Source organism: Pseudorca crassidens, chromosome 18, assembly GCF_039906515.1.
Source record: "Pseudorca crassidens isolate mPseCra1 chromosome 18, mPseCra1.hap1, whole genome shotgun sequence".
NCBI classification, from domain to species: domain Eukaryota; kingdom Metazoa; phylum Chordata; class Mammalia; order Artiodactyla; family Delphinidae; genus Pseudorca; species Pseudorca crassidens.
In genome coordinates this window covers 18566303-18588894 of record NC_090313.1, presented here as the reverse complement: position 1 = coordinate 18588894, position 22592 = coordinate 18566303, and the positions used below count along the sequence as shown (strand labels likewise).

The 22592-nt window shown below is 38.0% G+C and overlaps 1 protein-coding gene across 1 annotated transcript in view; it reads left to right on the top strand.

The window, feature by feature from the left end:
* The window catches only part of GPC5 (glypican 5), a 1357540-nt gene that overhangs the window by 288071 nt on the left and 1046877 nt on the right, over positions 1-22592 (top strand). Inside the window, exon 5 of the mRNA XM_067713048.1 lies at positions 20895-21020. Within this exon, the coding sequence (XP_067569149.1) occupies positions 20895-21020 (126 nt within the window). The remainder of the gene's footprint in view (positions 1-20894; positions 21021-22592) is intronic.

The following is a 22592-nucleotide window of genomic DNA, read 5'->3' as shown; positions in this document are numbered from 1 at the left end:
ATCCAAGCGGTGCAGAAGGCTGCAAGTAAGAGTTTATTTGGGCTATTAGGAATTGCAATTCAGGAGAGAGATTTGGGTGAAACTAAAAGGGTGTTGGAGCAGAGGAAAGAGTCAGGGGCTTATACAGATAAAAGCCACAAGGTTGTTAAAGTTGTCTGGCAAGAATTATGATTGACTCTGATACAAGAAAGGAAATATTTATTCTTAAGGGCTATTTTAGGGTAAGGGTTCAATAAGTAGATAGGCTGTCACGAGTTATTTGTGGTAAGTATCCGATAAGTATCATTGGGCAGGTGTTCTGAGTGTCTGCATTAAGACAGTAAGTGGTCAAAGGTCAGATTCTATCCAGGTCCAGATGTACGTAAGTCACACTTCCTCAGTGGACTCCCAGCTCCGTTTTAGAAAGCTCTCTTAGCAATACTATTTTGATTTTCCTTTTATAACCTGAATTTTATTTATCCTTCATCAACTTATCTTTCCCCACGAGGTCATAAATTTTGATTTAAGTAGGTGGGGCAATGTAGCAGGAATAGGTGCTTAGTGAGTCTGGGCTAATTTCCATGTATCTTACTTGTCCTTTTCCCACCTGCTTGAGCCTGATTTCCAATCGATCACGGCCACTTGATGTTATATTGCTTCTATACAAGCCCGATCTTATAGCCTGGCAGGTCAGACAGTACTTGTTTCCTCATGGGCATCTCAGGTTGCAGAATCATTTGCTGGTTTATGGTCAAGTGTGCAGGTTCTGCCAGAGGCAAGTTGTAAACCAACCAGCTGACTGACCTACTGAATGACAGATGGACCAGCCAACCAAACAAACAAAAATAGTGTTCAGTAAAAAAATAACTGACTTTGCTCTAAAACCCTTGGTGTCTATACTGTGATTCTTCTTATGGGGCTTTCTGGAGTCTCTGCAGAGCATCTTTATTTGCCACCAGTACTTCAGTCACCATCGCATAGATGAACTGGGTCATCTGGACTGAATGTCAGAGTACCTTGGTGCGTGCTACTTTATACATGGGTTGTAGCAACACAGTATGTTGTAATATGTGTGTAATATGTTTTCTCTAAGATGCAAAGGGATCCCAAAAGCTCTGTGCTTCTTCCTGTGCTTTAGGTCCTCTTAAGTGGTGAAATTTGTCTTTTGCATGAGAAGAACATCCCAGTCAGATTCAGACTACTAGACATTTACAAACCCTGCTGAATTGTCAAGCACTCAAAATGTCAATATTTTTCCCCACCAGAATCATTCAGACTAAGTTATCTAGCATAATGTGATCAATATTTGATTATCAGCGTGGCGTCCTATAGGATGTCTAGATGATCACGGCTCCTGTCTGTCATGGAGTGGGAGAATTGCCTTGAGGTCTAACAGTGAAGGGGTTCTTGCCAGCTGAAAGTGAAACGTTTCTAATTGTCCTTACTAGTTGGTAAAGAGAGAAGAGCATTTGTCAAGTCATTAGCTGCATAGCAGGTGGCAGGACATGTATTGATTTGCTCTAGCAGACACCACATACAAAGGAGTATGTAATTGGAGTCACCCTCTGACTCAGGTTATGATAATCCAACCATTATCTGTGTCTACCCCCTGTGCATAGACCAGCCAAACAAGTGAGGTCAATGGTGAAGTGTTAAGATCACCACCACTACAATTTTTGTGTCTGATGATGACCCTAAACTCAGCAATTCCCAGAGATATTGTGATAGTGTGATTTATAGTAAGAAATATGTATTTGTTCTTTGACACCATTCGTGGCATAGACTCCTAAAACCCTTGGATTTTCCTAAGTGATGAGAGAAGAACGGTGTCTTTTGTTATGTTAATGAGGTGACTTTTGGGTCCCACCTAAAGATGGGGCTGGCTGCCTGGAGAGCCAAACATGTGGTTAAAAGGCTGGAACTTTCAGTCCCACCTCCTAATCTCCAGTGAGGGGCGAGGGGCCACAGGTTGACTCAATCGACGGTGGCCATGAGTTAATCAATCCCACCTGTGTAATGAAGCCTCCATAAAACCCCCGATGGTTTGTAGAGCGTCCGTGTTGCTGAGCGTGTGGAGGTGCAGGGCGAGTGGCGTGCCTGGAGAGGGCACGGAAGCTGTGTGCTCCATCCTCCAGTGCCTTGCCCTGCGCAGCTCTTCCATCTGGCTGTTCCGGAGTTATATCCTTTTACAATAAACTGTTGACCTAGTAAGTAAAACATTTCTCTGGGTTCTGTGAGCGGCTCTAGCAAATTAGTCAAACTCGTGGGGGGAGTGGGTAGTGGGAACGTGTGATTTATAGCCAACTGGTCAGAAGTACAAGTAACAACCTGGACTTGAGACGGGCACCTGAAGTGTGTGTGTGTGTTGGAGGGGGTGGGACACAGTCTTGTAGGACTGAACCATTAACCTGTGGAATCTGATGCTCTCTCTGGGTAGATAGTGTCAGAATTGAATTGGATTTTTAGATACGCTGCTGCTGTGGGAAAATTGCTTTTTGTTGGTATGGGGACCCTCACTGCCTCTCCACATACTGGAATTGGTATCAGAACCAAAACAGCTGTGATATTCTCTCGTTTTGCTATTTTTTGTACAAGAGGTAGTTTTAGGGATTTCAGTTTGGCCCCCACTCCATGAGTTGAGGAACCGTTGTGGGAATTGCGCAAGGGATGTGTATGTCTCTTCCAAAGACATATTGAGAAGCGTGAAACAGACACACTTCTGTGGATTCATTGGGCCCAGTGTGAGACAGACTGAGCCTAAAATTTAATTTTCATTTTGTAACTGAAAGTGGGGTCCGGCAGCTCGCCACTCAAAAGTCAGTAAAGAGGCAAGGTTGGTGGAAAGGAAAGCTTGCTTTATTTCAGATGCTGGCAATGGGGGGGTGGTGGTGGTGGAATCCTGTCCAATGGCCAACTGCCCGCCCCCCCGCACTGACAATCAGTGGGCAAGAGCTTTTGTAGATGGAAGGAGGGGGCTACATGCAGAAACAGCATGGTCACCTCTGACAGTCATCTTGAAATTGGTCATGTGGTGGTCTGACCAGCGTCCTCTTGATTGTTTTAAGTACCGTTAATCTTCAGTTCCAGGGTTGGTTTGTTCCCATTTCTTTGAGGCCAGTTCTCGGAATGATGGCAGCTTATGTCATGGCTACAGCCTGGTCATCACGTAGTTCACCTCTTCCACCTGGTGAGGGTGTCAATATCTACAAAACAGCTCACAGGATACCACTCAGAATATGATCTATAGCCCATGAAAAGGAACTAAAGGTCCTTAACTATGCTTAATGACTAAACTATACTATTTAGTCTTGTTGGACTGTTTTCCTTTGTTTCTGCATTTTCTCACTTCTCTGATTAAACTTCTTTTTTTTTTTTTTTTTTTTTTTGCGGTACGCGGGCCTCTCGCTGTTGTGGCCTCTCCCGTTGCGGAGCACAGGCTCCGGACGCGCAGGCTCAGTGGCCATGGCTCACGGGCCCAGCCGCTCTGCGGCATATGGGATCTTCCCGGACCGGGGCACGAACCCGTGTCCCCTGCATCCGCAGGCGGACTCTCAACCACTGCGCCACCAGGGAAGCCCTAAACTTATTCTTTGCCCAAAGGTTTTTCACAGACAAAAGCCAGACTGAGGACATGGTGGGGGCAGGGATCATAGGGTCCTGCTCCATTTCAGTTTGACCTCTATGAGCCCCATTTAGACAGAGTAGAATGGCATTTTGGGTCTTTAGGATTAAAGTTAACTGAGAGCTGGTCTCTATTGCTGGGAAGCAAAAGGGCCACAGGACCTTTAAGGAAAGATGGGAAGAAAGCTTTATGCTACATAATTGTTGGGCTTGTTCAGGGATCTTTCTCAAGAGAACCCAGCCTTAGTATAGTGAAGGTACTCAGAAGCTGGGATTAGGAACTAGGTGAGAGACTGAGAGTTCTTTGTGCGGCAAATAAAGTGACATTTCTTTTTCTTGTACTTTATATTTTTGTTAATTCAGATCTCTTATTTGATGGGTGAGCTATTTTCTTATCACTCTAATCAATTTATTAACTAATATAGTTTAATAATAGTTATATAAGTTAACTAATACAAACTAATATAGTTTTAAAATTTTTATTTCCTAAAATTTTGTTTTCTCTTGTTTCCTTTTTTTCTGTGAGCTTAGTTTCCTACTAGATTCCTTTTTAAATTTAACCATTTGTAAGAGTTTCTTTTTATGTTCTGTATGTTGTTTGTCAGTTTTAGACTTTGCAAACATTTTCTATCTAAGATGATAGTTCAGTTAAATGTAAATAAGTGAGTTGATGTGTAACTTAAGATGATCTTTGTTAAACAAATTGAGTTTATAAAATGTTTTCATGTTTAAAAATTGCTTGCTTGCATCAATACAAAAGGATAGTCTACTATTCTTTTTCATACTAGCATTATAGTTTTGTTTCTCACATTGTTAATATATGTAGAGACTATATCTTTATATATGTTATGTATGAGGTAAAGTTCCAACTTAAATTTTCCAAATTCTGAGGCAGATTTCAAGGGTTGCTCTAAAACAATCTGTTCTTTTCCTTTTCTCATTGATTTTTTTTTTTTTTTTTTTTTTTTTTGCTTCATACTCATTCCAAGTTCCCTTAGATAGATACATACACTGGCCTGTTTATAAGCTCTCTCTGAAATTGCTCTGTTTACTGGTTTTTTTTTTTTCCTGTTTCTTCTTTTTTCTCTTTTGCTCTTAAAGATTTTCTTAAATCTTGTTAGCCCCTTTACCTACTGTTTCTCAAAATTCTCTTAGATGTTTGTAGAATTATTTTTTCAAATATATGTTATAATCTCTTGAGTTTTGATTAGGGTTATATTGAATACAAAGATCTATTCAGACAAAGATATGTTTATAATGCTCTATGTGTCTACTTTTTTGTACTCTGTTTCTAATGGTCGGTCTGTTCATGGGACTGGGTTTTCTCTGTGGATGATCACATGGTGCACTGGTACAGCTGTTCTGGCAAGAGGCTTGCTGTACCTGGTAAAACTCATATACTCTACGCACTACAGTCTACCTTTTAAGGATGTATCCAAGAGAAACTCTTGCTCGTATCCAGTATAGTTGCTCTAGTTGTAAAATGCATCAGTGTCTCTGACACTGTCTTACCATGTAAATGAAAAATAAACACTGTTCTATTTACTAAAACTTTAAACTGTTTTTACATATAAATAAGTCATAGTCTTTAAAAATTATATTGTCATAATTTACTTTAGATTTATTTTCTTTATGGTATAGCTTATAAAAATTTCTGTTTTAAATTATGGTAGATTTATGGCACCTGATTTAAAACATACATATTTTCAGGTCTTTGTGGCAGAGTAAGAGTTAAGTTTATATAGTTTCCTTTATTCAAACAAGTCTTTTGAGGTTTATATAACCATTGTTGACATAAATAATTTGACCTTTGGCAGGGGTAACCAACAATATTTATTAAGAGGTGATTAGTCAGTTTTTGTTTTTTAATTGGAATGTCTAGTGCATGGTTCAAAAACCAAACTCTACTGAATTAAAAAAAAAAAAACAAAAGCAGAAAGATGAGTTTATTGCAAGGATTTCAACCTGCAAACTGGGAAACTCAAGGCTATGGGAGTAGTGAGTTCTGATTTGCTCACAGACTAAGGGATTTTTATGGTATAAATATGGAAGTTATTTGGCTTTTTCAGGTTATTGTTTGGCTACTGGTCTTCTTTCTTATTTGGATCAGGGTAGCTGAGTTAGGAGAATAGGAAGTCCAGAGATGGCATGAACAGACTTGGTGTTTGGGGATTGGCTGGTGTCCTCCGGCAATTTCTGAGAAGAGCTGTAAATTCCCGTAAGGTTACGTTAAGTTTCCTTCATGCACCTACGCTGACCATCTTCATTTTGTCCTTGACATAAATGACTCAATTTTAGGTTGGTTCTACAGTGTTTTACAGTGATATATGATATACTGAAATAGTAGTTGGGTTTAAGGCTACCATCTTGTTCTTTGTTATCCCTTTATACCATTTTTTTTATTCCTCCTTTCTTGCCTTCTTTTGAGTTTAGCTGGTATTTATTATTTTTTTATCTTCAAAGCTTTTTAGATTTGTGTTTCTTCAGTATTCTCAATGGCTATCATAGAGATTAAAATATGCACTTTAAATTTTTTACCATCTACTTTAAATTAACAGTTTTACCACTTTATTGAACAATATAAGTACCTCAAAACAGTTTCACTCTATTACTCTCTTCCTAGCTTTTGTGCTATTTTTGTCAACAAATCTTACTTCTACCAACATTTTAGCAACCCCCAAGACATCACTGTTATTGTTGTCTTTAAGTAGTCAATATTTACCTATAATTACCTATTTTATTCTTTCTGGTACTTTTTAAAACTTATTTCTGTGTGTTCATCTAGAATCTTTGCTTTAGCCTTAGTACATCTTTCATTGCTTATTACTAGTGATGAGTTTTCTCAGCTATTGTTTGTCTGAACATATCTTCACTTTTGAAGAATATTTTCACTAGGCCTGGAATTTCAAGGTGTTGCCAGATACATTTTTTAAAACTGTAAATGTCCAAGTCATCATTAAGTTCATGGCATGACACTGTATTAAGGAGTACGAAGGGTTTAATGGAAACATTTAATGTGAAAGGTAACTAAGGTAGTTGATGTTGCTGGCGCCCTGCTTGCAGCCCTTTACCTGTCCATTTTGTCTGCTTCTTGGTTGCTGTGTCCTGGCTGCTCACGCACAGCTGCCTTATTATCTGGGGAATTGACCTCAACAGATAGGAGCCTTCTGTGTTTATTATCTATTGCTACCTAACAAATCATTCCAAAACTTAGTGGCTTAAAGCAAAAATAAGCATTTATTATGTAACTTTCTGTGGATCAGGAATTTGGGAGCTGCTTAGCTGTGGGGTTTTGGCTCGGGGTCTCGGGGAGATTGCTGTCAAGAAGTCAACTGGGGCCATAGTCATTTGAAGGCTTTAGTGGAGCTGGAGTATCATCTTCCAAGATAGCTCACTCACATGGCTGTTGGCAGGAGGCCTTGGTTTCTTGTCACAATGACCTCTCCATAGGACTGCTTGAGTTTTCTCACCACATTGTGGCCGGTTTCCCTCAGTGTAAGCAATCCGAGAGAAAGCAAGGGAGAAGCTGTAGTTTCTTATAATGATCCAGCCTCCTAAGTCCCACACTGTCACTTTTGCAATATCCTAAAAGTTATATAAGTCAGTTCTATTCAGTGTGCAGGGGGACTACACAGAGGCAGGAAGGGAAAGATTACTGGGGCTCATCCTGGAGAGTGGCTATAACACCATCTCATCCACATGGGTGAGGGGGGTAAACTCCCACCTACCTCACCCCGTCGGTGGCAGCTTGCAGGCAATGACTGACTGACACAGGAGCCTACGGGGCTCGCCCCTTGCTGAAGGTGGTAGGACCGAATATGTGGTGACATTCACACTGCAGCACTCCTTGTGGAATCTGCCTGCAGATGAGACAACATCACTGCTTAACTTCTTCCTCCCCACTCTATCTGGCTTCCTTCACTACCTCTCTCTTACGAGCATCCTTCAGTGAGTCACCTGCGTCCACATTGCTGTGTCAGACACTGCCTCTAGGAAATCTGACCTAGAGATGTCTGAAGAAGTTCCTAAAATAAATGCACAATAAGTGTAAACTAAGGCAGAAGTATAGTCTCCTATCGTAAATATAGATATTTCTCTATATAGTCCTAAGTTCCTAACTTCTTTTTTGTGTTTTTTCTCCCACTTTTTCTGAATTCATAGGGAACCTTTCTGTTGAACGCATTGCCTTCTTCTCCTATTTGTAAAATTTGAAGAAGGAAATTTACATATTAAAATCTGTCTCTGGATCAAAGGGTTGTGCTAAACTTGTAGATAGAGTCTGGAAAAAGGAGCTAAACTATAGTTTATTGTTATTTTAATCACATTTTGGAGATGTACTTATTCAGTCTACCCAATTTTTCCCATGTATGTAGCATGATGGTAACAAGCTGATTGGAGACTTGGAGTGATTGATACATACCAGTTACAAAGGTCTCCGAAAGTTGAGAAAGGCAAGGAAAAGGCTTTAAACATCTAGCAAAGCATCACGATTTAGCCTTAGTTTGGGGCAGAAACCTAGTCAACACAGCTGTAAAGGACATTGTCCTCATAGCTGTCTAAACCAGCCCAGGCAGAGTGCTTTCCCTATGGCAGTTCCTGCTCTCTGCTTGATTGCTTGAACTTAGCTGGTAAGAGTAAGCTATTAGCAAGCTTAAATCAGTGATAATTAGCTGTACATTATTATTTCAAAGTGGTGTGGCTGTGCCAGTTAAGTGGGTAATTAGGAAAACCCCAGGACAATAAATTAAGAGAGAGTCTCAACATCAGTGCCCCATCTGTTCTCCAGCTAGCATTCCAATTAGCCTAGCCTCTCATTTAAGAATATGCTGATTAAGGGGTGGGCTGTATGCGTGAGTGTGTATTGGGGTAATAAAGACTTAGGTTTCAGTAAAAGTAAAATGTTTTTAACGTCAGAGGTGATTTTGACGTGAAGGTGGGGAAAGGAGAATTTTTAGAAATAATAGATTTTCAATGTTGGAAACGAAACATAATTTAACTTGTTTTATGAGTTTTTATTTCTCTCAGTTTTCTCCTCAGAACTTCTTTGGGATATTGTATCAACGGGAAGTTCCATTTTATTCTAATGTGATTATTAAATCTTGAATTGGATGAAAATTTTACCACTTGGAACATGAAGAATTTTATTTATGAGGATGGGAACTAAAGAGGACACTTGAAATTGCATAGTTTAAGGAGAGGAATGAGTCAGGGCCTCATTCTTATTCAGGATGGGTGTGTCTATGAAAGCAAATTAATTGTTACCCTGTACCTCACAGGAGAACACAGTGATGTGGTTAAAAATAATTAAATTACAATAGGAAAAATCTTTAAACATATACTGAATGAAGAACAGTTAACATTATTTAGGATGACTGCCAAGATAGCTCAAAAGGTTCATATTAAGTAGAATCAGTTGGCTTAAAATACATGAATTCATAGCTACGTTGTTAAACCTTATTTAGTAAAATACTTTATTGAAACCACAAATTTTAAAATTCTTGATGTGCGTGTGTTTGGGTAAATGTATTTGTTTACATGGGTAAATCCGTATTGATAGACTGGACTTAATGAATTGTGTGTACACATACTCAGCGGATGAAAATATCCATGGGTCAGGGAAAAGTCAACTCCTTGAGAAAAATTTAATATCATTTGTAGGACTGGAGAAAGCAATTTCCAATCTGTTTCCGAAAAGGAAGTTAGTGCTTCTTTGAGGTGCCGTTGTTATTTATTATCTGTACGTTTAATTTACTAAAATAAAGGCCATGTTCCCTTCAATGAGGACATTTCTGTTTAATTTAAAACAGTGCTTAGTGAGTGGTGGCAGTGAGGGCACCTAGGGCAGGGCAGGCCAAGGTGAGGCTTTGGATGAGGGGCCAGAGGCCAGGCCAGAGCAGGGCTAAGAAAACGTGAGCGCAAGGCAGGCTAGCGTCAAGCCCTACATGAATAATGCAGGGCAGGACCCCATGGGTCAAAACCCAGGCACACAGGAAGAAGGAATGCCAGGAGGCAGAGCAAACATGTGGCAAAAGTTTAGGCTAGTGGTGCTTAACCTTTTGTGGGTCACGTATCCCACTGAGAATCTGATAAAAACTTCGCAGAACAAGAAAGTTCATAAACAAAGGACTTGAAACTGTGTTTGCTCTTATTTTCTAGATGTTCGTGGAAAAAATTAATGACCATTTCATGAAATATCTGAAACTAAATCCAAACAGTGGGCAATTAAGCTAATATTCTACAGTATTTGTGTTATACCAAGTACTTGGTATAAACTCGAAGTTGAAATTGTGATGGTCTTAGAGGTTCGGCGTCCAGTGCATGCTGCTGGCTTTTTGTTTTGATGGTAACGATTATTGAAAATGACAGAAAGCAAACGTATGTGGTTATCAGTGTCTGCGATTAGCGCTCTCATAGCTTGCTTGCTTAGATGAGGATAGGCTTATATCAGGGAATATGAGATTTATTCTAAATTCTTCAAGTTATTTACATCGATGGTCCATAATGCTCTGGACCTCAAGTTAATTTGCGACATCCGTGATACTGAGACTGTCAAATTTAAGTTAATGTGAGTCAAAATCTCCCCAAATTTCTCATTACAGAAAGAATAATAAAATATATTTCTCAGCCATAGGAAAAATGTCCTTTAATTTGGACATTTTTCTAACTGGTTCTCCAAAAACCTTCTGTTTCACAATAAACAGCAGCTTTGCCGGATGAGCATAGAAGGTTTTCAATAGTATTTATAATCATGACTATAGGGTTATCTCATTTATATGGCTCAAGATATCCCCCATCAAGAAAACCAAACTGTGAATGCAATTTTCCCTGTCTAATATACCTGAAAGCAACCTTCCTCCCTCCCTTCCTTCCTTCTCACAAAAAGTGAATCTTTTATCCATTTTCCTTTGGAAAGTCAGTGAACATCTGCAAAGTTGAAAAGAACCCCAAATTCAGCTCACATTTTTTTCACTCAAATTTTTTAAGCCATGAGGAGGATTTTAAATATGTGTCGTATTGAAATTGATGATTTTTATAGAAGTGTATAAAAGATACTTCAGAATTTTTAGCAGAATCTATGGGGCCTACATCAGGATGATGAGTGAGGCTCATTTCTTTTACTAAAGTAGCAAAAGTAATTGTACTTAGAAGCATCGTGAGTGCTTCATCTCCAGCAAGAGTACCAAGCACTTTCTTTCTCTTGGTTTTCTGTTGCAAAGAATATTCCATCATTTTAAATCTATCATTGGCATTTGAAGTGTCCAAACCATGCATACAGATAAGAGTGAAAAATAGGGAGCAGGTGGAATCAAGAGAGATTCATATTTTTTTATCCAGTTGTATATTGAATAGAAATAACAAAGCTGCCCATTTCTCCATAATTGTGCTCAAAATGGAAGAAATGTGTTTCTAGAGTGGATTATATCATTTAACAGAGGCTCTGCTTTTTATGATTTTTCTCACCTTCAAGATACAAATTTATGTCAACCATTTGCAGGCCATACCATGGTCTCCAGAATCACATGTGGAATCTTTTGCTTAGAAGTGCAACTGATGAAAGTTTTAAGGTAGTGTTGGGATAATTCTTTTTGTTTAGGCCCATATTCATAGACTTACAGACTTGCAGATCAAATTTTCTTCTAATTGATTGATTCTGTTTGATGATTTTTGAAGATTAACAGTCTAAGGTGCTCCTTTGGCTGTGTTGGTTTGACCCTCCTTCAGCAAGAATCTTGTTAGACATGCAACACTGCAACTTTGGGGTCCTGCAAACTGAGTGAATCCAAAGGATTTATAATCTTTACTGTATTTGGTTTGTCTTACCTTTTCCAATGTAAGCTAAGCCTTATGTACACAAAGTACATATGAATAATCATAATGGAAGCACGGAATTACTTTAATTCTGATCATAGGGACAGTATTTTATTATTTTTTTAAAGAAAATTTCTGGTTTATTTGTCACAGCATGGTTTGTGAGATGTGAGGGACAGTATTTTAGATGTCATAATTGGGTAAATGTGATTATGTATAATAATGATGTATTGTTTAACCCTGGGCAGCAATATTCTATGCCACCTTTCAGAAGTTGGGCATACAATAATACCTGGTTTACATGTGATATTCAAGAGTAATTTTTTTCCAAAAATGAGAATTAGTAGAATAATAGGAATATAATTGAAGACTAAAAGAACTCCTTTTCTTTGAACCTGGTTAACTATACATTTCTTGACCCTAAAGCCTGTCTTAATATCAGACTCCAGGAACACAAATATATGCATTGAGAGGTATACAGTAAGTGAACATGCAAATGAGAATAATTTGTACCAGGCGTATATTGTCTCTCAGTTAGACAAGTTTGTGGATGGAGGTAACCAGGAATATCTGACTGAAGTCATTAAATTAAAAAAAAAGAAAAGAAGGAATGAGAAGGAAGCCCATTTATTGGCAGACTATCAAAGTGAAAGTAGTTCATTAATGTTCTGATGCTGAGAGAAGAAAATATTGTCCAGAATGTTTTCTTATCCCCTAAGTCATGGAGTTTGTAGTTAAAATGTTAGCAACCACAGAAAATATCTTACTGCAAAAGAGAGTAACATTCAAGATTTGACCTAAAATCCTGAATCTCAAAATATAGCTATAATGTTTCTTTGTATAAATGACCTATATTAGAATCATTAGATTTGCAAATATTCTGATTGGCTAAACCTTCTCATTGGTCTTGACCCAGTCAGGTCCTAGACACTTTTTTCTATTGGAAGATTAATAGCATGCTTCCCGAAACTAGTATAACTGAACAAATAATTTCATATTTTAATGAAAATGAACAAAGTTATGAGGTAGGAGAGAACGTCACACCTCCTTTGGGATGGATGCTCAGTTTAATACTATCTGATTTGTTTAAATATTGGATGTTTGGTTCTGTGCTTATTTTTATAAATGACTTAAGGTCTTTGTTTAAAGTCCTTTTTAATGGAGAACAGAGTCGGTGCTTTGTGAGGTACTTTTTTACAACATGGGAAAATGAGGTGAGAGCTTGTTTTGAAAACCTGGTTTTGACATCAGGTTTAAATCACTCTTTTAGAGGAGGATGCTTTCAGAAAGGGTGCTTCTTACTGGGACATTAAATGGTAATGTGTTGGGTTTGAGGGATATTGAAAAGTGAGAATAGAAGAGTCTATACTAATTGTATAGATGGTCATGAATGTCCAGCTCAGGGCTGGTATAAAATCACCACTAGGGAGCCTTAAGCACACAGCACCTGTTGGAAAAGAATCCTCTGCAGAGGATGGGAGGATGTTAGCATGTTTTCAGTGCTTTTTCCCATCATTTTCCCTGTGCCCCCACCCCAGTCTACTGCCCATCTTAACACCTTCAGCTCTGTTGAGAAAGCACAGTAAATCTGTGAAGGAAGGGAACCCATCTCATGAACAAGAAGACTTCCTACCAGGAGGGAAAAACCTGGAATCATTTAGTCAGAAGAAAGAAAATCCTTCTCTAGGAGAATAGTGCTGGTTCTGAGGTCACAGCTTCCATCCTGAGCAGTGGGTTCAGAGAGCAGACTTTATGAGTTACGCTTTTAGAAAAAAACAGTATTTTCTTTTGTAATCAAATATGAATGCAATGTGCTTGAAACACATTTCCATCTGTGATAAAACTCCCTGGTACCATTTACTGCGTTGCTTCTTAGTGCTACACTCACCCTCTCCCCGCATCTCTCCAGGAATCATGAAGCCTGTATAGAAAGGGACCAAGAAGCTAGATTTCAGTCTCCCTATAGCCCATCTGCCTGCATGTATTTAATTATTTTCAAGCATTTACAACGAGAACCATTATTGCCATAGAACAGAAATCTAAAGAAATCTTTAGAAATCCCTTCTCAAGATCTATACAAATATTTTGTCAAATAGAATGACTTCGTTGGGAATTAAGTTAAATGATGAAATATAGATTCAGAATTGCCAGAGAAAATAGCCCTTACCCAGAAGCATGTGATTATGTATTTCCTCTGCGGGGCAGGAGACTGACACTTTAAATGTCTCCTGTTGACAACCGTGGTCAGACACGTCCACAGGTTTGAGCCTGTTCATTAGTGCCATATTAACCTTAACTCTGCCTCAGGCCATTAACCAGCAAACTACACATTTGACCTTTGTTCTACAGATATTTTCAAACAGTGTGTGAGAGGCACTGCTTTTAATTTGGTTTCTGTATTATGTGTGGACTGATGTGAGGGCTGAAAAAATCAATATATATCATTAAATACAGAAACGTGTGGTCTGAAACATTCCACAGAGAAAAGTTCCATTCGAAAATCAGGTTCTTCTCCAACATTTTTCCAGATAATCAGCTTTGCTCAAAGTTAGAAATAGTCTTTTATATCATGTTCAAGGGAAAAAAGGCAAGGAAGTGTTCTATGTAACAGTTGATAAATGTTTTAAAATTGAAACAAATGCCCACTAGATGAAGACCTAAGACTGAGAGGTATGACTTTTGAACATAGCTGTTTCCAGCAACGTCTCATGAAATGAAATGCAAAATCAAATGTAGATTGGAGCCATATGCTTAAGTGAAAACAGCTCTCTAGAAAATCAGCAAAGTTTGAAACACGCCGTTGTCACCCTTTAAACCATACGTATGAGAAACATGTCAGCCTTATAAATTAAAAAGTAAAAATTGGCTTAGTGGGCTATTTTAATAAATTATGCTAGAGTTGCTATATCCAGGTTTTGGAATATTATACATCTGTATAAAAATAAGTAACTCCTAGATTTATTAACTTGAAAAGGGTTCATGATATATTGTCAAGTGAGAAGAGCCAATTGCATGTACGTGTATAGCTTGACCCTACTTTTGTAAAACCAAACCATCTCTGTCTCTGTCTGTCTGTTTTTGGTTATGTTAGGGTGCACATAGAAGAAACTGAAGAAAGCACCCCAGGCTGTTAACATTTGTTACCTCAGGAGGGAGGATGGAGAAACACGGTGGAGGGACAGATATGAACTTCATGTGCCTTTTAGTTATTTAACTGTTCACCAAAAGATATGTTACTTTTGTTATTAAAAATGATTAAAGTCAAATGATAATGGTAAAGCCAGTTGAAAGTGTCACTTGGTTTTAGAGTAGTAACTGGACATTCCTGTGTCAACCAAACTAGAAATGATTACTTCAGGGTGAATTGCATTTCCTTTCTTTCTTTTTCTTTTCTATCCTTTTTTTTTTTTTTGCCACGTGACAGATCAGGAGACTTTCTGGCACTGCAGGCCTCCAGGGCATGGGAAGCAAGGAAGCACTAACTATGTTGGTCCATGTTCCTCTCCAGTCAGTCGGCTCAGGGCAAGCAAGGCTGGAAGCTATGAATGAGCAATTGTGTTCCAGCCTTTTTCCTCTTTCCTGTGCTAGCACAGTGTGCAAAGCTGTTCATTAGCCAGAGATCAGAATTTTCTCCACTCCCTGCTTCCTGCACCAGATCTTTCAAATTGGTAAAGAGATACAGATAAATCCTGTCTAAACATGTTACTTTCTAAGTGCAGATTTTGGCAGGAAGAACTGATGTATCTGTTTTCTATCTGTCTACCAGTCTACTACTGTGTTCTGTGAAAAGCGTGATTATTTCTGTAAAATTTTAAACACAGAGAAATATTCTTTTCTATAAAGAGTCATTCAACTTTGGCTTGTCAAATATCCAATATCTGCCCGATACTGCAAAGTGATGGCATTTTTATTAATTAATGAAACAACGATGTCAAGGTCTGCATTAACTAAATGCTTGACTAAATAACTAACTTAGTCACGTCTCACAAGTCCTTCCACTTCTTTGGTTTTAACTTTCCTTAGTTATAAAATAAGAGGCTGCACATTAGTATCCTGTAGGAAGCTTTCAGAAAAACACAGATCCCTGGTTCCTACCCCAAGCACAAAATCTGAATGTCTGAGGGAGGAATCTAGGCATACAGTTTATGTTTCCTTGGTGATGATAGAGTGCATTTAGGACAGAGCACTACTGGATCAGATCATCTTTAAGGCTCTTTCTAACTTGTCTTTATAATATAGTATACCTGTGATGTATTAATTATAATGGCTATCTTACACCACAGTGTGACTAAATGTTAATGTGTCACTACATGTTAACTTCAGCAACACATATATATTGGGTTGGCCCAAAAGATCGTTCAGGTTTTTATGTGAGATCTTCTATATTCTCTCCATAAGAATATATATATATATAGTCTCTATATATGTTCTATATATAATATAGAATCTGCCTTGAACCTGTTTAGTAGAATCTGGCACAGCTTGTAGTCCTGCCCTTGAGATTCCTTCCATTTTCTAGGAAGGTCTTTCTGATATAGCTTCACAATCTAGGAGTGGGTCCCGTAATTTAAAGTTCCCCAAGTCAGCTGTGCTCTTTAAGGACTTTAAATTATCATTATCGTTTTTGAAAATTGTATTTCATTGTAGAAACGTCTAATTCTGGAAGTTGTTAAAAACTAACACCGCATCTGGGGCCAATTCAACAAGAATTTGTTAGGTGCCTGTGGGGTACCACACTGTGGTCCAGACCCTGGGGATATAAAGCAGACATGGCTCTTGTCTTTAGAGAATGCACCCTTTAATCAGGGAGGCAGATATACAGACAGCAAAATATAATACCAGATAACCAGGGCTATAAAACAGATGGCAAGTGTGGCGTGAGAAATGGATAGACCAACAGAAGCGTCACAGGCTGGTCAGGCAAGGAGTTAGGGAGGAGATGAGGATAAAGCTGGATTTTGAAGGATGGGTAGATGGTTGACAGGGAGAAGTGGGAGGGAAGGCCATTCTGGGGAGAAGAAAAGGTGGCATCTTAGAGATTTCTTAGGCAATATGAGTGTGTGGTTTTGGCTGGGGTGTGAGACTGGAGGGAAGGGGGACTGTCAGGGCAACTAAGGGGCAAAGAGTAGAGAGATGATGAGCCACGGTAAGACATTTTACCTGAATGCTTAGGATTTTAAAGGAGGAAAGTGTTATGGCTGTTTTCTGGAGCAAATTCTGGTAAGAACTTGGGGCATGCATTGAAGGGAAGATGGGAGGGCAGACCTAGTCAGAGAAATCATTTGTTAGACTGTTGTAATCCCAAATGAGAAATTATAAATTTGCATGTGGTCCTGACATATAGGCTTTGAATAAATATTCTGGCAAAGCATGTTTTCCTCTTTACAAAATATTTTTGGAGTGTTACTCTTAATAATGTTTGATTTCTGTATTCTTGAGATGTTTTAAGACCAAGATGAGCAAACAACATGTACGTAACACAGCTCCTCAAGGTTAATTATCTGGACGCTCTAACATCTTGAATTTATTTTTCTCCTAATTTTAACTGGAAATATTCTCATGACTGTAGAAAAATAAATGTATGGATAGAGTCATCCTTCCAGCAACTTAAATTTTGAATCATCCAAAGAATATAATGTTTTATTCGTTGTGACATTTCATGTACAACTGGAAAAGGAGGACCTGGTGCATTTTTTTTTTTTTAAAGTAGGCTGAGCATAAGCTGGGAACTGAAGTATGGATTCTTTTCTCATGATCAACATTCACTGGAGCTGTGGCAGCAGGTCAATGTTTCTAACCTCACTATGGCTTCTAGTTATTTGAGCCCTTCATTTCTTACCAATTCAACTATGATTATTATTTTTCTATATCCAGTGTAGATCTCCTGGACCTTCAACGCGACCACTTTTTTGCAACACTAGTCTTCATTCCTGTGACCTCAAAACTGCCACACACAGAATTATAGAGTTCCAAAGTACGTTCTCTGCTCAATTTCTATCCTCACAAATCAAACCTTATTTCAACATTCACGTGGACTTTCTTCCTTTCTTTTAGTCTCAGGGAATTTGCTCCAAAGCTAACCACTCTGTTTTCCATAATCCTTCCCCTCTCTTCTTTTCAGAACTTATGATCCATCAGTTATTCATTTGTTTTTCTTAGCTTTGTATCAATTAAGAGAGACTAGGTTGTGACGTGGTAGCAAAACACCTCAACCTATCATTGGTTTAGAACCAAAAAAATTGTTTTGGTTCCCAACCAATGCCCATTTCAGACCAGCAGGGCTACTGCTCAAGTTGCGGTTCCTCTGGCTTTAAGCCTCAGAGTTACAGAGCAGCTGCCATCTGAAACATTGCCTGCCATCAGGGGAGAGGGAAACAGAAGCTGGCAAAGCCACGTTGGTCCTTAAAGCTTAAGCCTGGAGGGAACAAACATCACTTCTGCGTACATGACTAGAACCCAGGGCAAGTCACAAAGACAAAGCTACTGTCAAAGTGTAGTTCACCTGATTGGGGAGGGGAAGACAATTAGAAGTCATCTTAAAACCTTTGCTTTACCTGTCAATTCTAGATTCCTAATGGTTTTCAAATCTATCATTTTCCTGACATTGACTGGAAGGTTTTTTTCCCCATCCTCATACGTCTCGCTCTGGACTTGCTTATACTCCCCTAAGTGACCTCACTGCTTTTCTGTTTCCACAATACTGCGATGATGACGATGTCGCTTGCTTGCTGGAAAAATTAATGGCTCTCACCACCTGAATAAAACTGAAACATCTTATGATGATCAACAAGGCCGATTATAATCTGGCTTCGTCCTGCCTTTGACTGTGATTCCCATAAGCACACTCCTTACTAGCTAACCTAACTGTATGAGTCTTTGAATACACAATGTTCCTCTTTACCTTTGTTTATCCTGGATTTTTGTTGTTGTTGTTTGCTTCTTGGTTTGTGTTTTTTTTTTTGCATGGAACACTGATATGTTATCTTATTTCCTGTTTCTTTCTTTGTCTTCAAATGTGACACTACTTATTAATACTGTATTATTATTGTGGATTTTTCCCAGAATGTGCATTCTTAGAAGGCAGGGACTGTTTTCTTTAGCTATGAATCCCTAGCGCCAACACAGATTTTGGCACTCCATAGTGTTTAGTATTTTGTGACAAATAATTGATAGCCGATGGTTTATGGAATGAGTGGAAATCTTCGAGGAGACTATCCTTTCAGAGACAACGCAGGCAAAGGCCTGGAAGTAAGTTTGGAGGACAGCACGCATCTCACTTTTGTGGAACCCGAAAGTGTGGTTTGGGTTGTTGCTGAAATTGAGATGAGAGGGTACTAGGGTACCTTATGTAGCTTTCTAAGAAAGCTGTAGAGAATAGAGAGCCATTGATGACTTTAAGCAAGTACGTGGCATAATCTGTGGACTACCAGATTTGAATTTCTATAGGTGGCTCTCATGGAGGATGGGAGGTGATGGTTAAAGGAACCGATGGGAGGTATGCTCTCCTGGTACAGTAATTCCAGAGAAAGATGATCAAGGCTTGACCTAAGGCAATGGCAGTAGCGTTGGGAAAGGGAACTGAAAGAACGATGTGAACTTTCCCCCTTATGATCGATTGGTTGTGAAGGGAGAAATGAAACAAAGGCACCATTTACCAAGAGTGAAGTAGGAGGTTTGCGGGCCAAAAATTATCTATTCAGTTTTACATGATCAATTTGAAGTTCTCAACATTTGCAGCCATTTGTGCCAGGCCTCTTCATTTCTAAAAGGTTCTTTGATTCCAAACATGTGGTCATTTATAGTGAATAGAATTCAGGACAGGAGCCATACATCTTCCTGTTCATTAAACCCCACCTCTCTAAGAAAGAACCAGTCAATTTCATCAATTATGTTTTCGTAGCTGCAGCATGAGAATTGATGTTTGTTCATGCATTCCAGTTAGTGGAACACAGCCATCAAGGAGAGACTTATTTTCTAGAAGAGGAAATCGATAAAATATAGATAAGCATTTAACTGTGCTAGTGAGAAAATAAAGAATCATCTTTTTTTTTTTTTTTTTTTTTTTGATTGAGCGTGGGTTAGAGATTTGTGCTTCCTGCAACCATTTTATTATCACTTGTCCGGTCAAACTTTGCTAAAAATTTGATTAAATACTCACCGGCCACTTGCCATGGGAACTTCTGATCTTCTCTATGGTTGCAGATCTTACATATTTGAAAGTTATATTTATCCTTCCAACAGAGTAGTGGTTATTTACAACTCCAGCAGTTTCTACAGTTAGTTCTTTGAAAACCAATAAGAGAGAGAATTACAAGTTGAAATGGTTGAGCATTAGTGCTGTCAAAATTAGATTTAATTTTTAAAAATTGTTTATTCCAGCTATAATTTATAGACATCCCTGCTCTTTAATTTCATTTTTAAAGAAATCATTTTAAAGGTATCAATGGAGAATGCAGTTTCATAATTGCTATATTTAAATTACTCATCCCACGAATTTCTGACATTTGCTTTTCTGCCAACGTTTCCATCTCCTCTCCCTGCCTTTTAGTCCAGAGGGGGCATTTCCTCTGGATCAGGCTAGTGGCTTTTCTTTTCTTTTTCCCCAAAACAATTGTTTATGTTTAAAAGTTCAGAGCTAAAGTCTTAAGGACTTGGTCTTTTGACATGCTAAAACTCAAGTTCTTGAGACCTCAAAGCCTTGGTTTTAAAACTCCAAAGTCTTGGATTTCTAAATTGAAAAACTGCTTTTTTGTTGAATTTTCCCTTTCCATAATTGATGGTGAAAGGGGAAATATTGGGTTGGCCAAAAAGTTCGTTCAGGTTTTACAGGAAAAATCCAAACGATCTTTTTGGCCAACCCGATAGTATGAGAGGGAAAAAACTTAATAAATGTATTAAATATTACTCCCTCCAATAACTTTTATTTTCATGCTTCTGAAGTGTGTTACATACCTGGGTTCTCTCATATTTAGTAAAGACATATTATCTGATGTTCTTAGACCCCAAAGAGAAGCCCCACATGGGAAAATCACCCAAGTCTACTAAACCTTTAATCAGTGAGCAATCAGTCAGCTTGTTATAAGCCTCTGACATTTCTATATGGAAAAGAAATTAGTTAATATCACTGTGGTTTAAATGCCAGTAGCTAATGAGGGCTTTTAGGGAAGCTGAAGTGGTGTTGTGTGTGTGTGTGTGTGTGTGTGTGTGTGTGTGTGCGTATGCATATACTATTCACAGCTTCTTGGACCTGGAGTTATATAAAGTTCATACCCAGTGAAAACTTCTATGTAAAGAATAAATTTGAATACATTTTTTAAAAAATGTAGTTTTTGTCTTGTTAGAAAAGTATTGAAAATATATGAAAATAAGTAGAGAAAAATTTAAAAGTTACATTCTAAACACTATGCATAACAAATTATGCTATTCATATTGGCATTTATTATGGATTTTGGGGTTTAATTGTTTTCTTTGTTTTTTCCATTCAGAGAATTTATCAACAGCCTTCGACTGTACAGGACATTCTATGGAGGCCTGGCTGATCAACTTTGTGCTAATGAATTAGCGGCTGGTGACGGACTGCCATGCTGGAACGGAGAAGATATAGTAAAAAGGTATTTTATGTGTAGTGATCTGTGAAAACATAATGGCCACTTTCATCCTTGCTTTCTTTTCCTAGTTCTTGAATGCATTACTTCAGTTTTAACTTTGCCACACAGGTTAGAGGATACATTAATTCCTTCTCTTTAGTTTGTCAAAAATAAGTTTGATTCTTCTTGACATTTTAGAAATATGATAGCATTCTGTGGTGTTCTGAAAGTTCTCTCGTCTTTTCTATCTGTGGCTAACCCAACAATCCCACTTTTTCAGTGAAGTATTACTTAACTTCTAGCCAATCTGTCTTGTTTCTCAGATACCTTTTTTTTTTTAACTTTATGAGTATTAGAAAGGAAATTCAGTGAAATGTGAATACCTGTGCAAAGATTTGTTATGTGGATATATGTCACAGCAGCACTAATATGTTCATCCTACAATTGTCTCTGAGTGTATGAGTGTGTGTGAGAGACAGAGGGAGAGAGGGAGAGGGAAACAGGGCTGGTACTTTTATGTACGTCTGTTTGAGGCGTTGTTTATTTGTATGTTGTCAATTGTTCTCAAGCTCAGGAGTGAAATTTTTCACCTTTTTTTTCTCACCATCTAGAATTTCTAGAGTTTATTTTCCTTCACTTCCTATAACTGGTTGTGCTCACAAGTAATTACCTGAGCTTGAAAAAGTCCTAGATTCTCCCTCTGTTACAATAGTGTTGGTCAGTACAATTGGCCGGGAATTAGTCCTTTGATTTTCCAATGCTGGTGATTACCATAGATTGTAGACCTGTGCTGTGCTCGGATTAGAATGTTTTAGTGTATTTTGTTTTGAGCAATCTGCGAAAAGGTAAGGTGATAAACTTTCTGATTTATAAACACACCTACTCTGTATAAAGATAGGTAGTTTAGTTACCACTAGAATGATGAGTTCATTTAAAGTGTCCTTTAGCAATTCAATTTACTATGATAAACATATACTGTAATTAATATTAATATAAATTTATATAGTAAAATCTGTTTATTTCTGTGTGATCATATTCATTATAGTTAAAGGTTGCATTCCTGACATATTAAATGATTACTTGTAGTTTACATCCAGATATCTCATAGGGAATCTTTGATTTCACAGAAAATAGTTATTGAAGGCAGGAACTATACTTAAATTTAAATAAAAAATTCGGCTGACATGGCTCGTGTTCTTTTTCCATTATGCCCCTTGGATGGCTTAATGTATTCTTACATATATTTGTCCTGCCTTTACTGAGAGCAATCATAGCATGCATAGTAGTTTGAATTCTTACAGTATTCATGTTAAGATTTCTGCCACTTAGACCTAGTAATTAAATTCTACTTTGACTTATACTTTCTCTTTTCACATTGTCCAAACTGGAATTGAACATTTTTGTGTATTAACAATTTTTCTACAAGGGCTAATGAGAATTTCATGGTTAATGAACAATTTAGTATAGAATATAAATATATTTAATATAGCACATTACATTATACATTTGATTCTAGAACTGCAGGAACCTTAGTTTCAATTTGTCCCATTCCTCTCTATTTGGTCTGAGGTTTGTATAATGGGAAATACTGTTGGA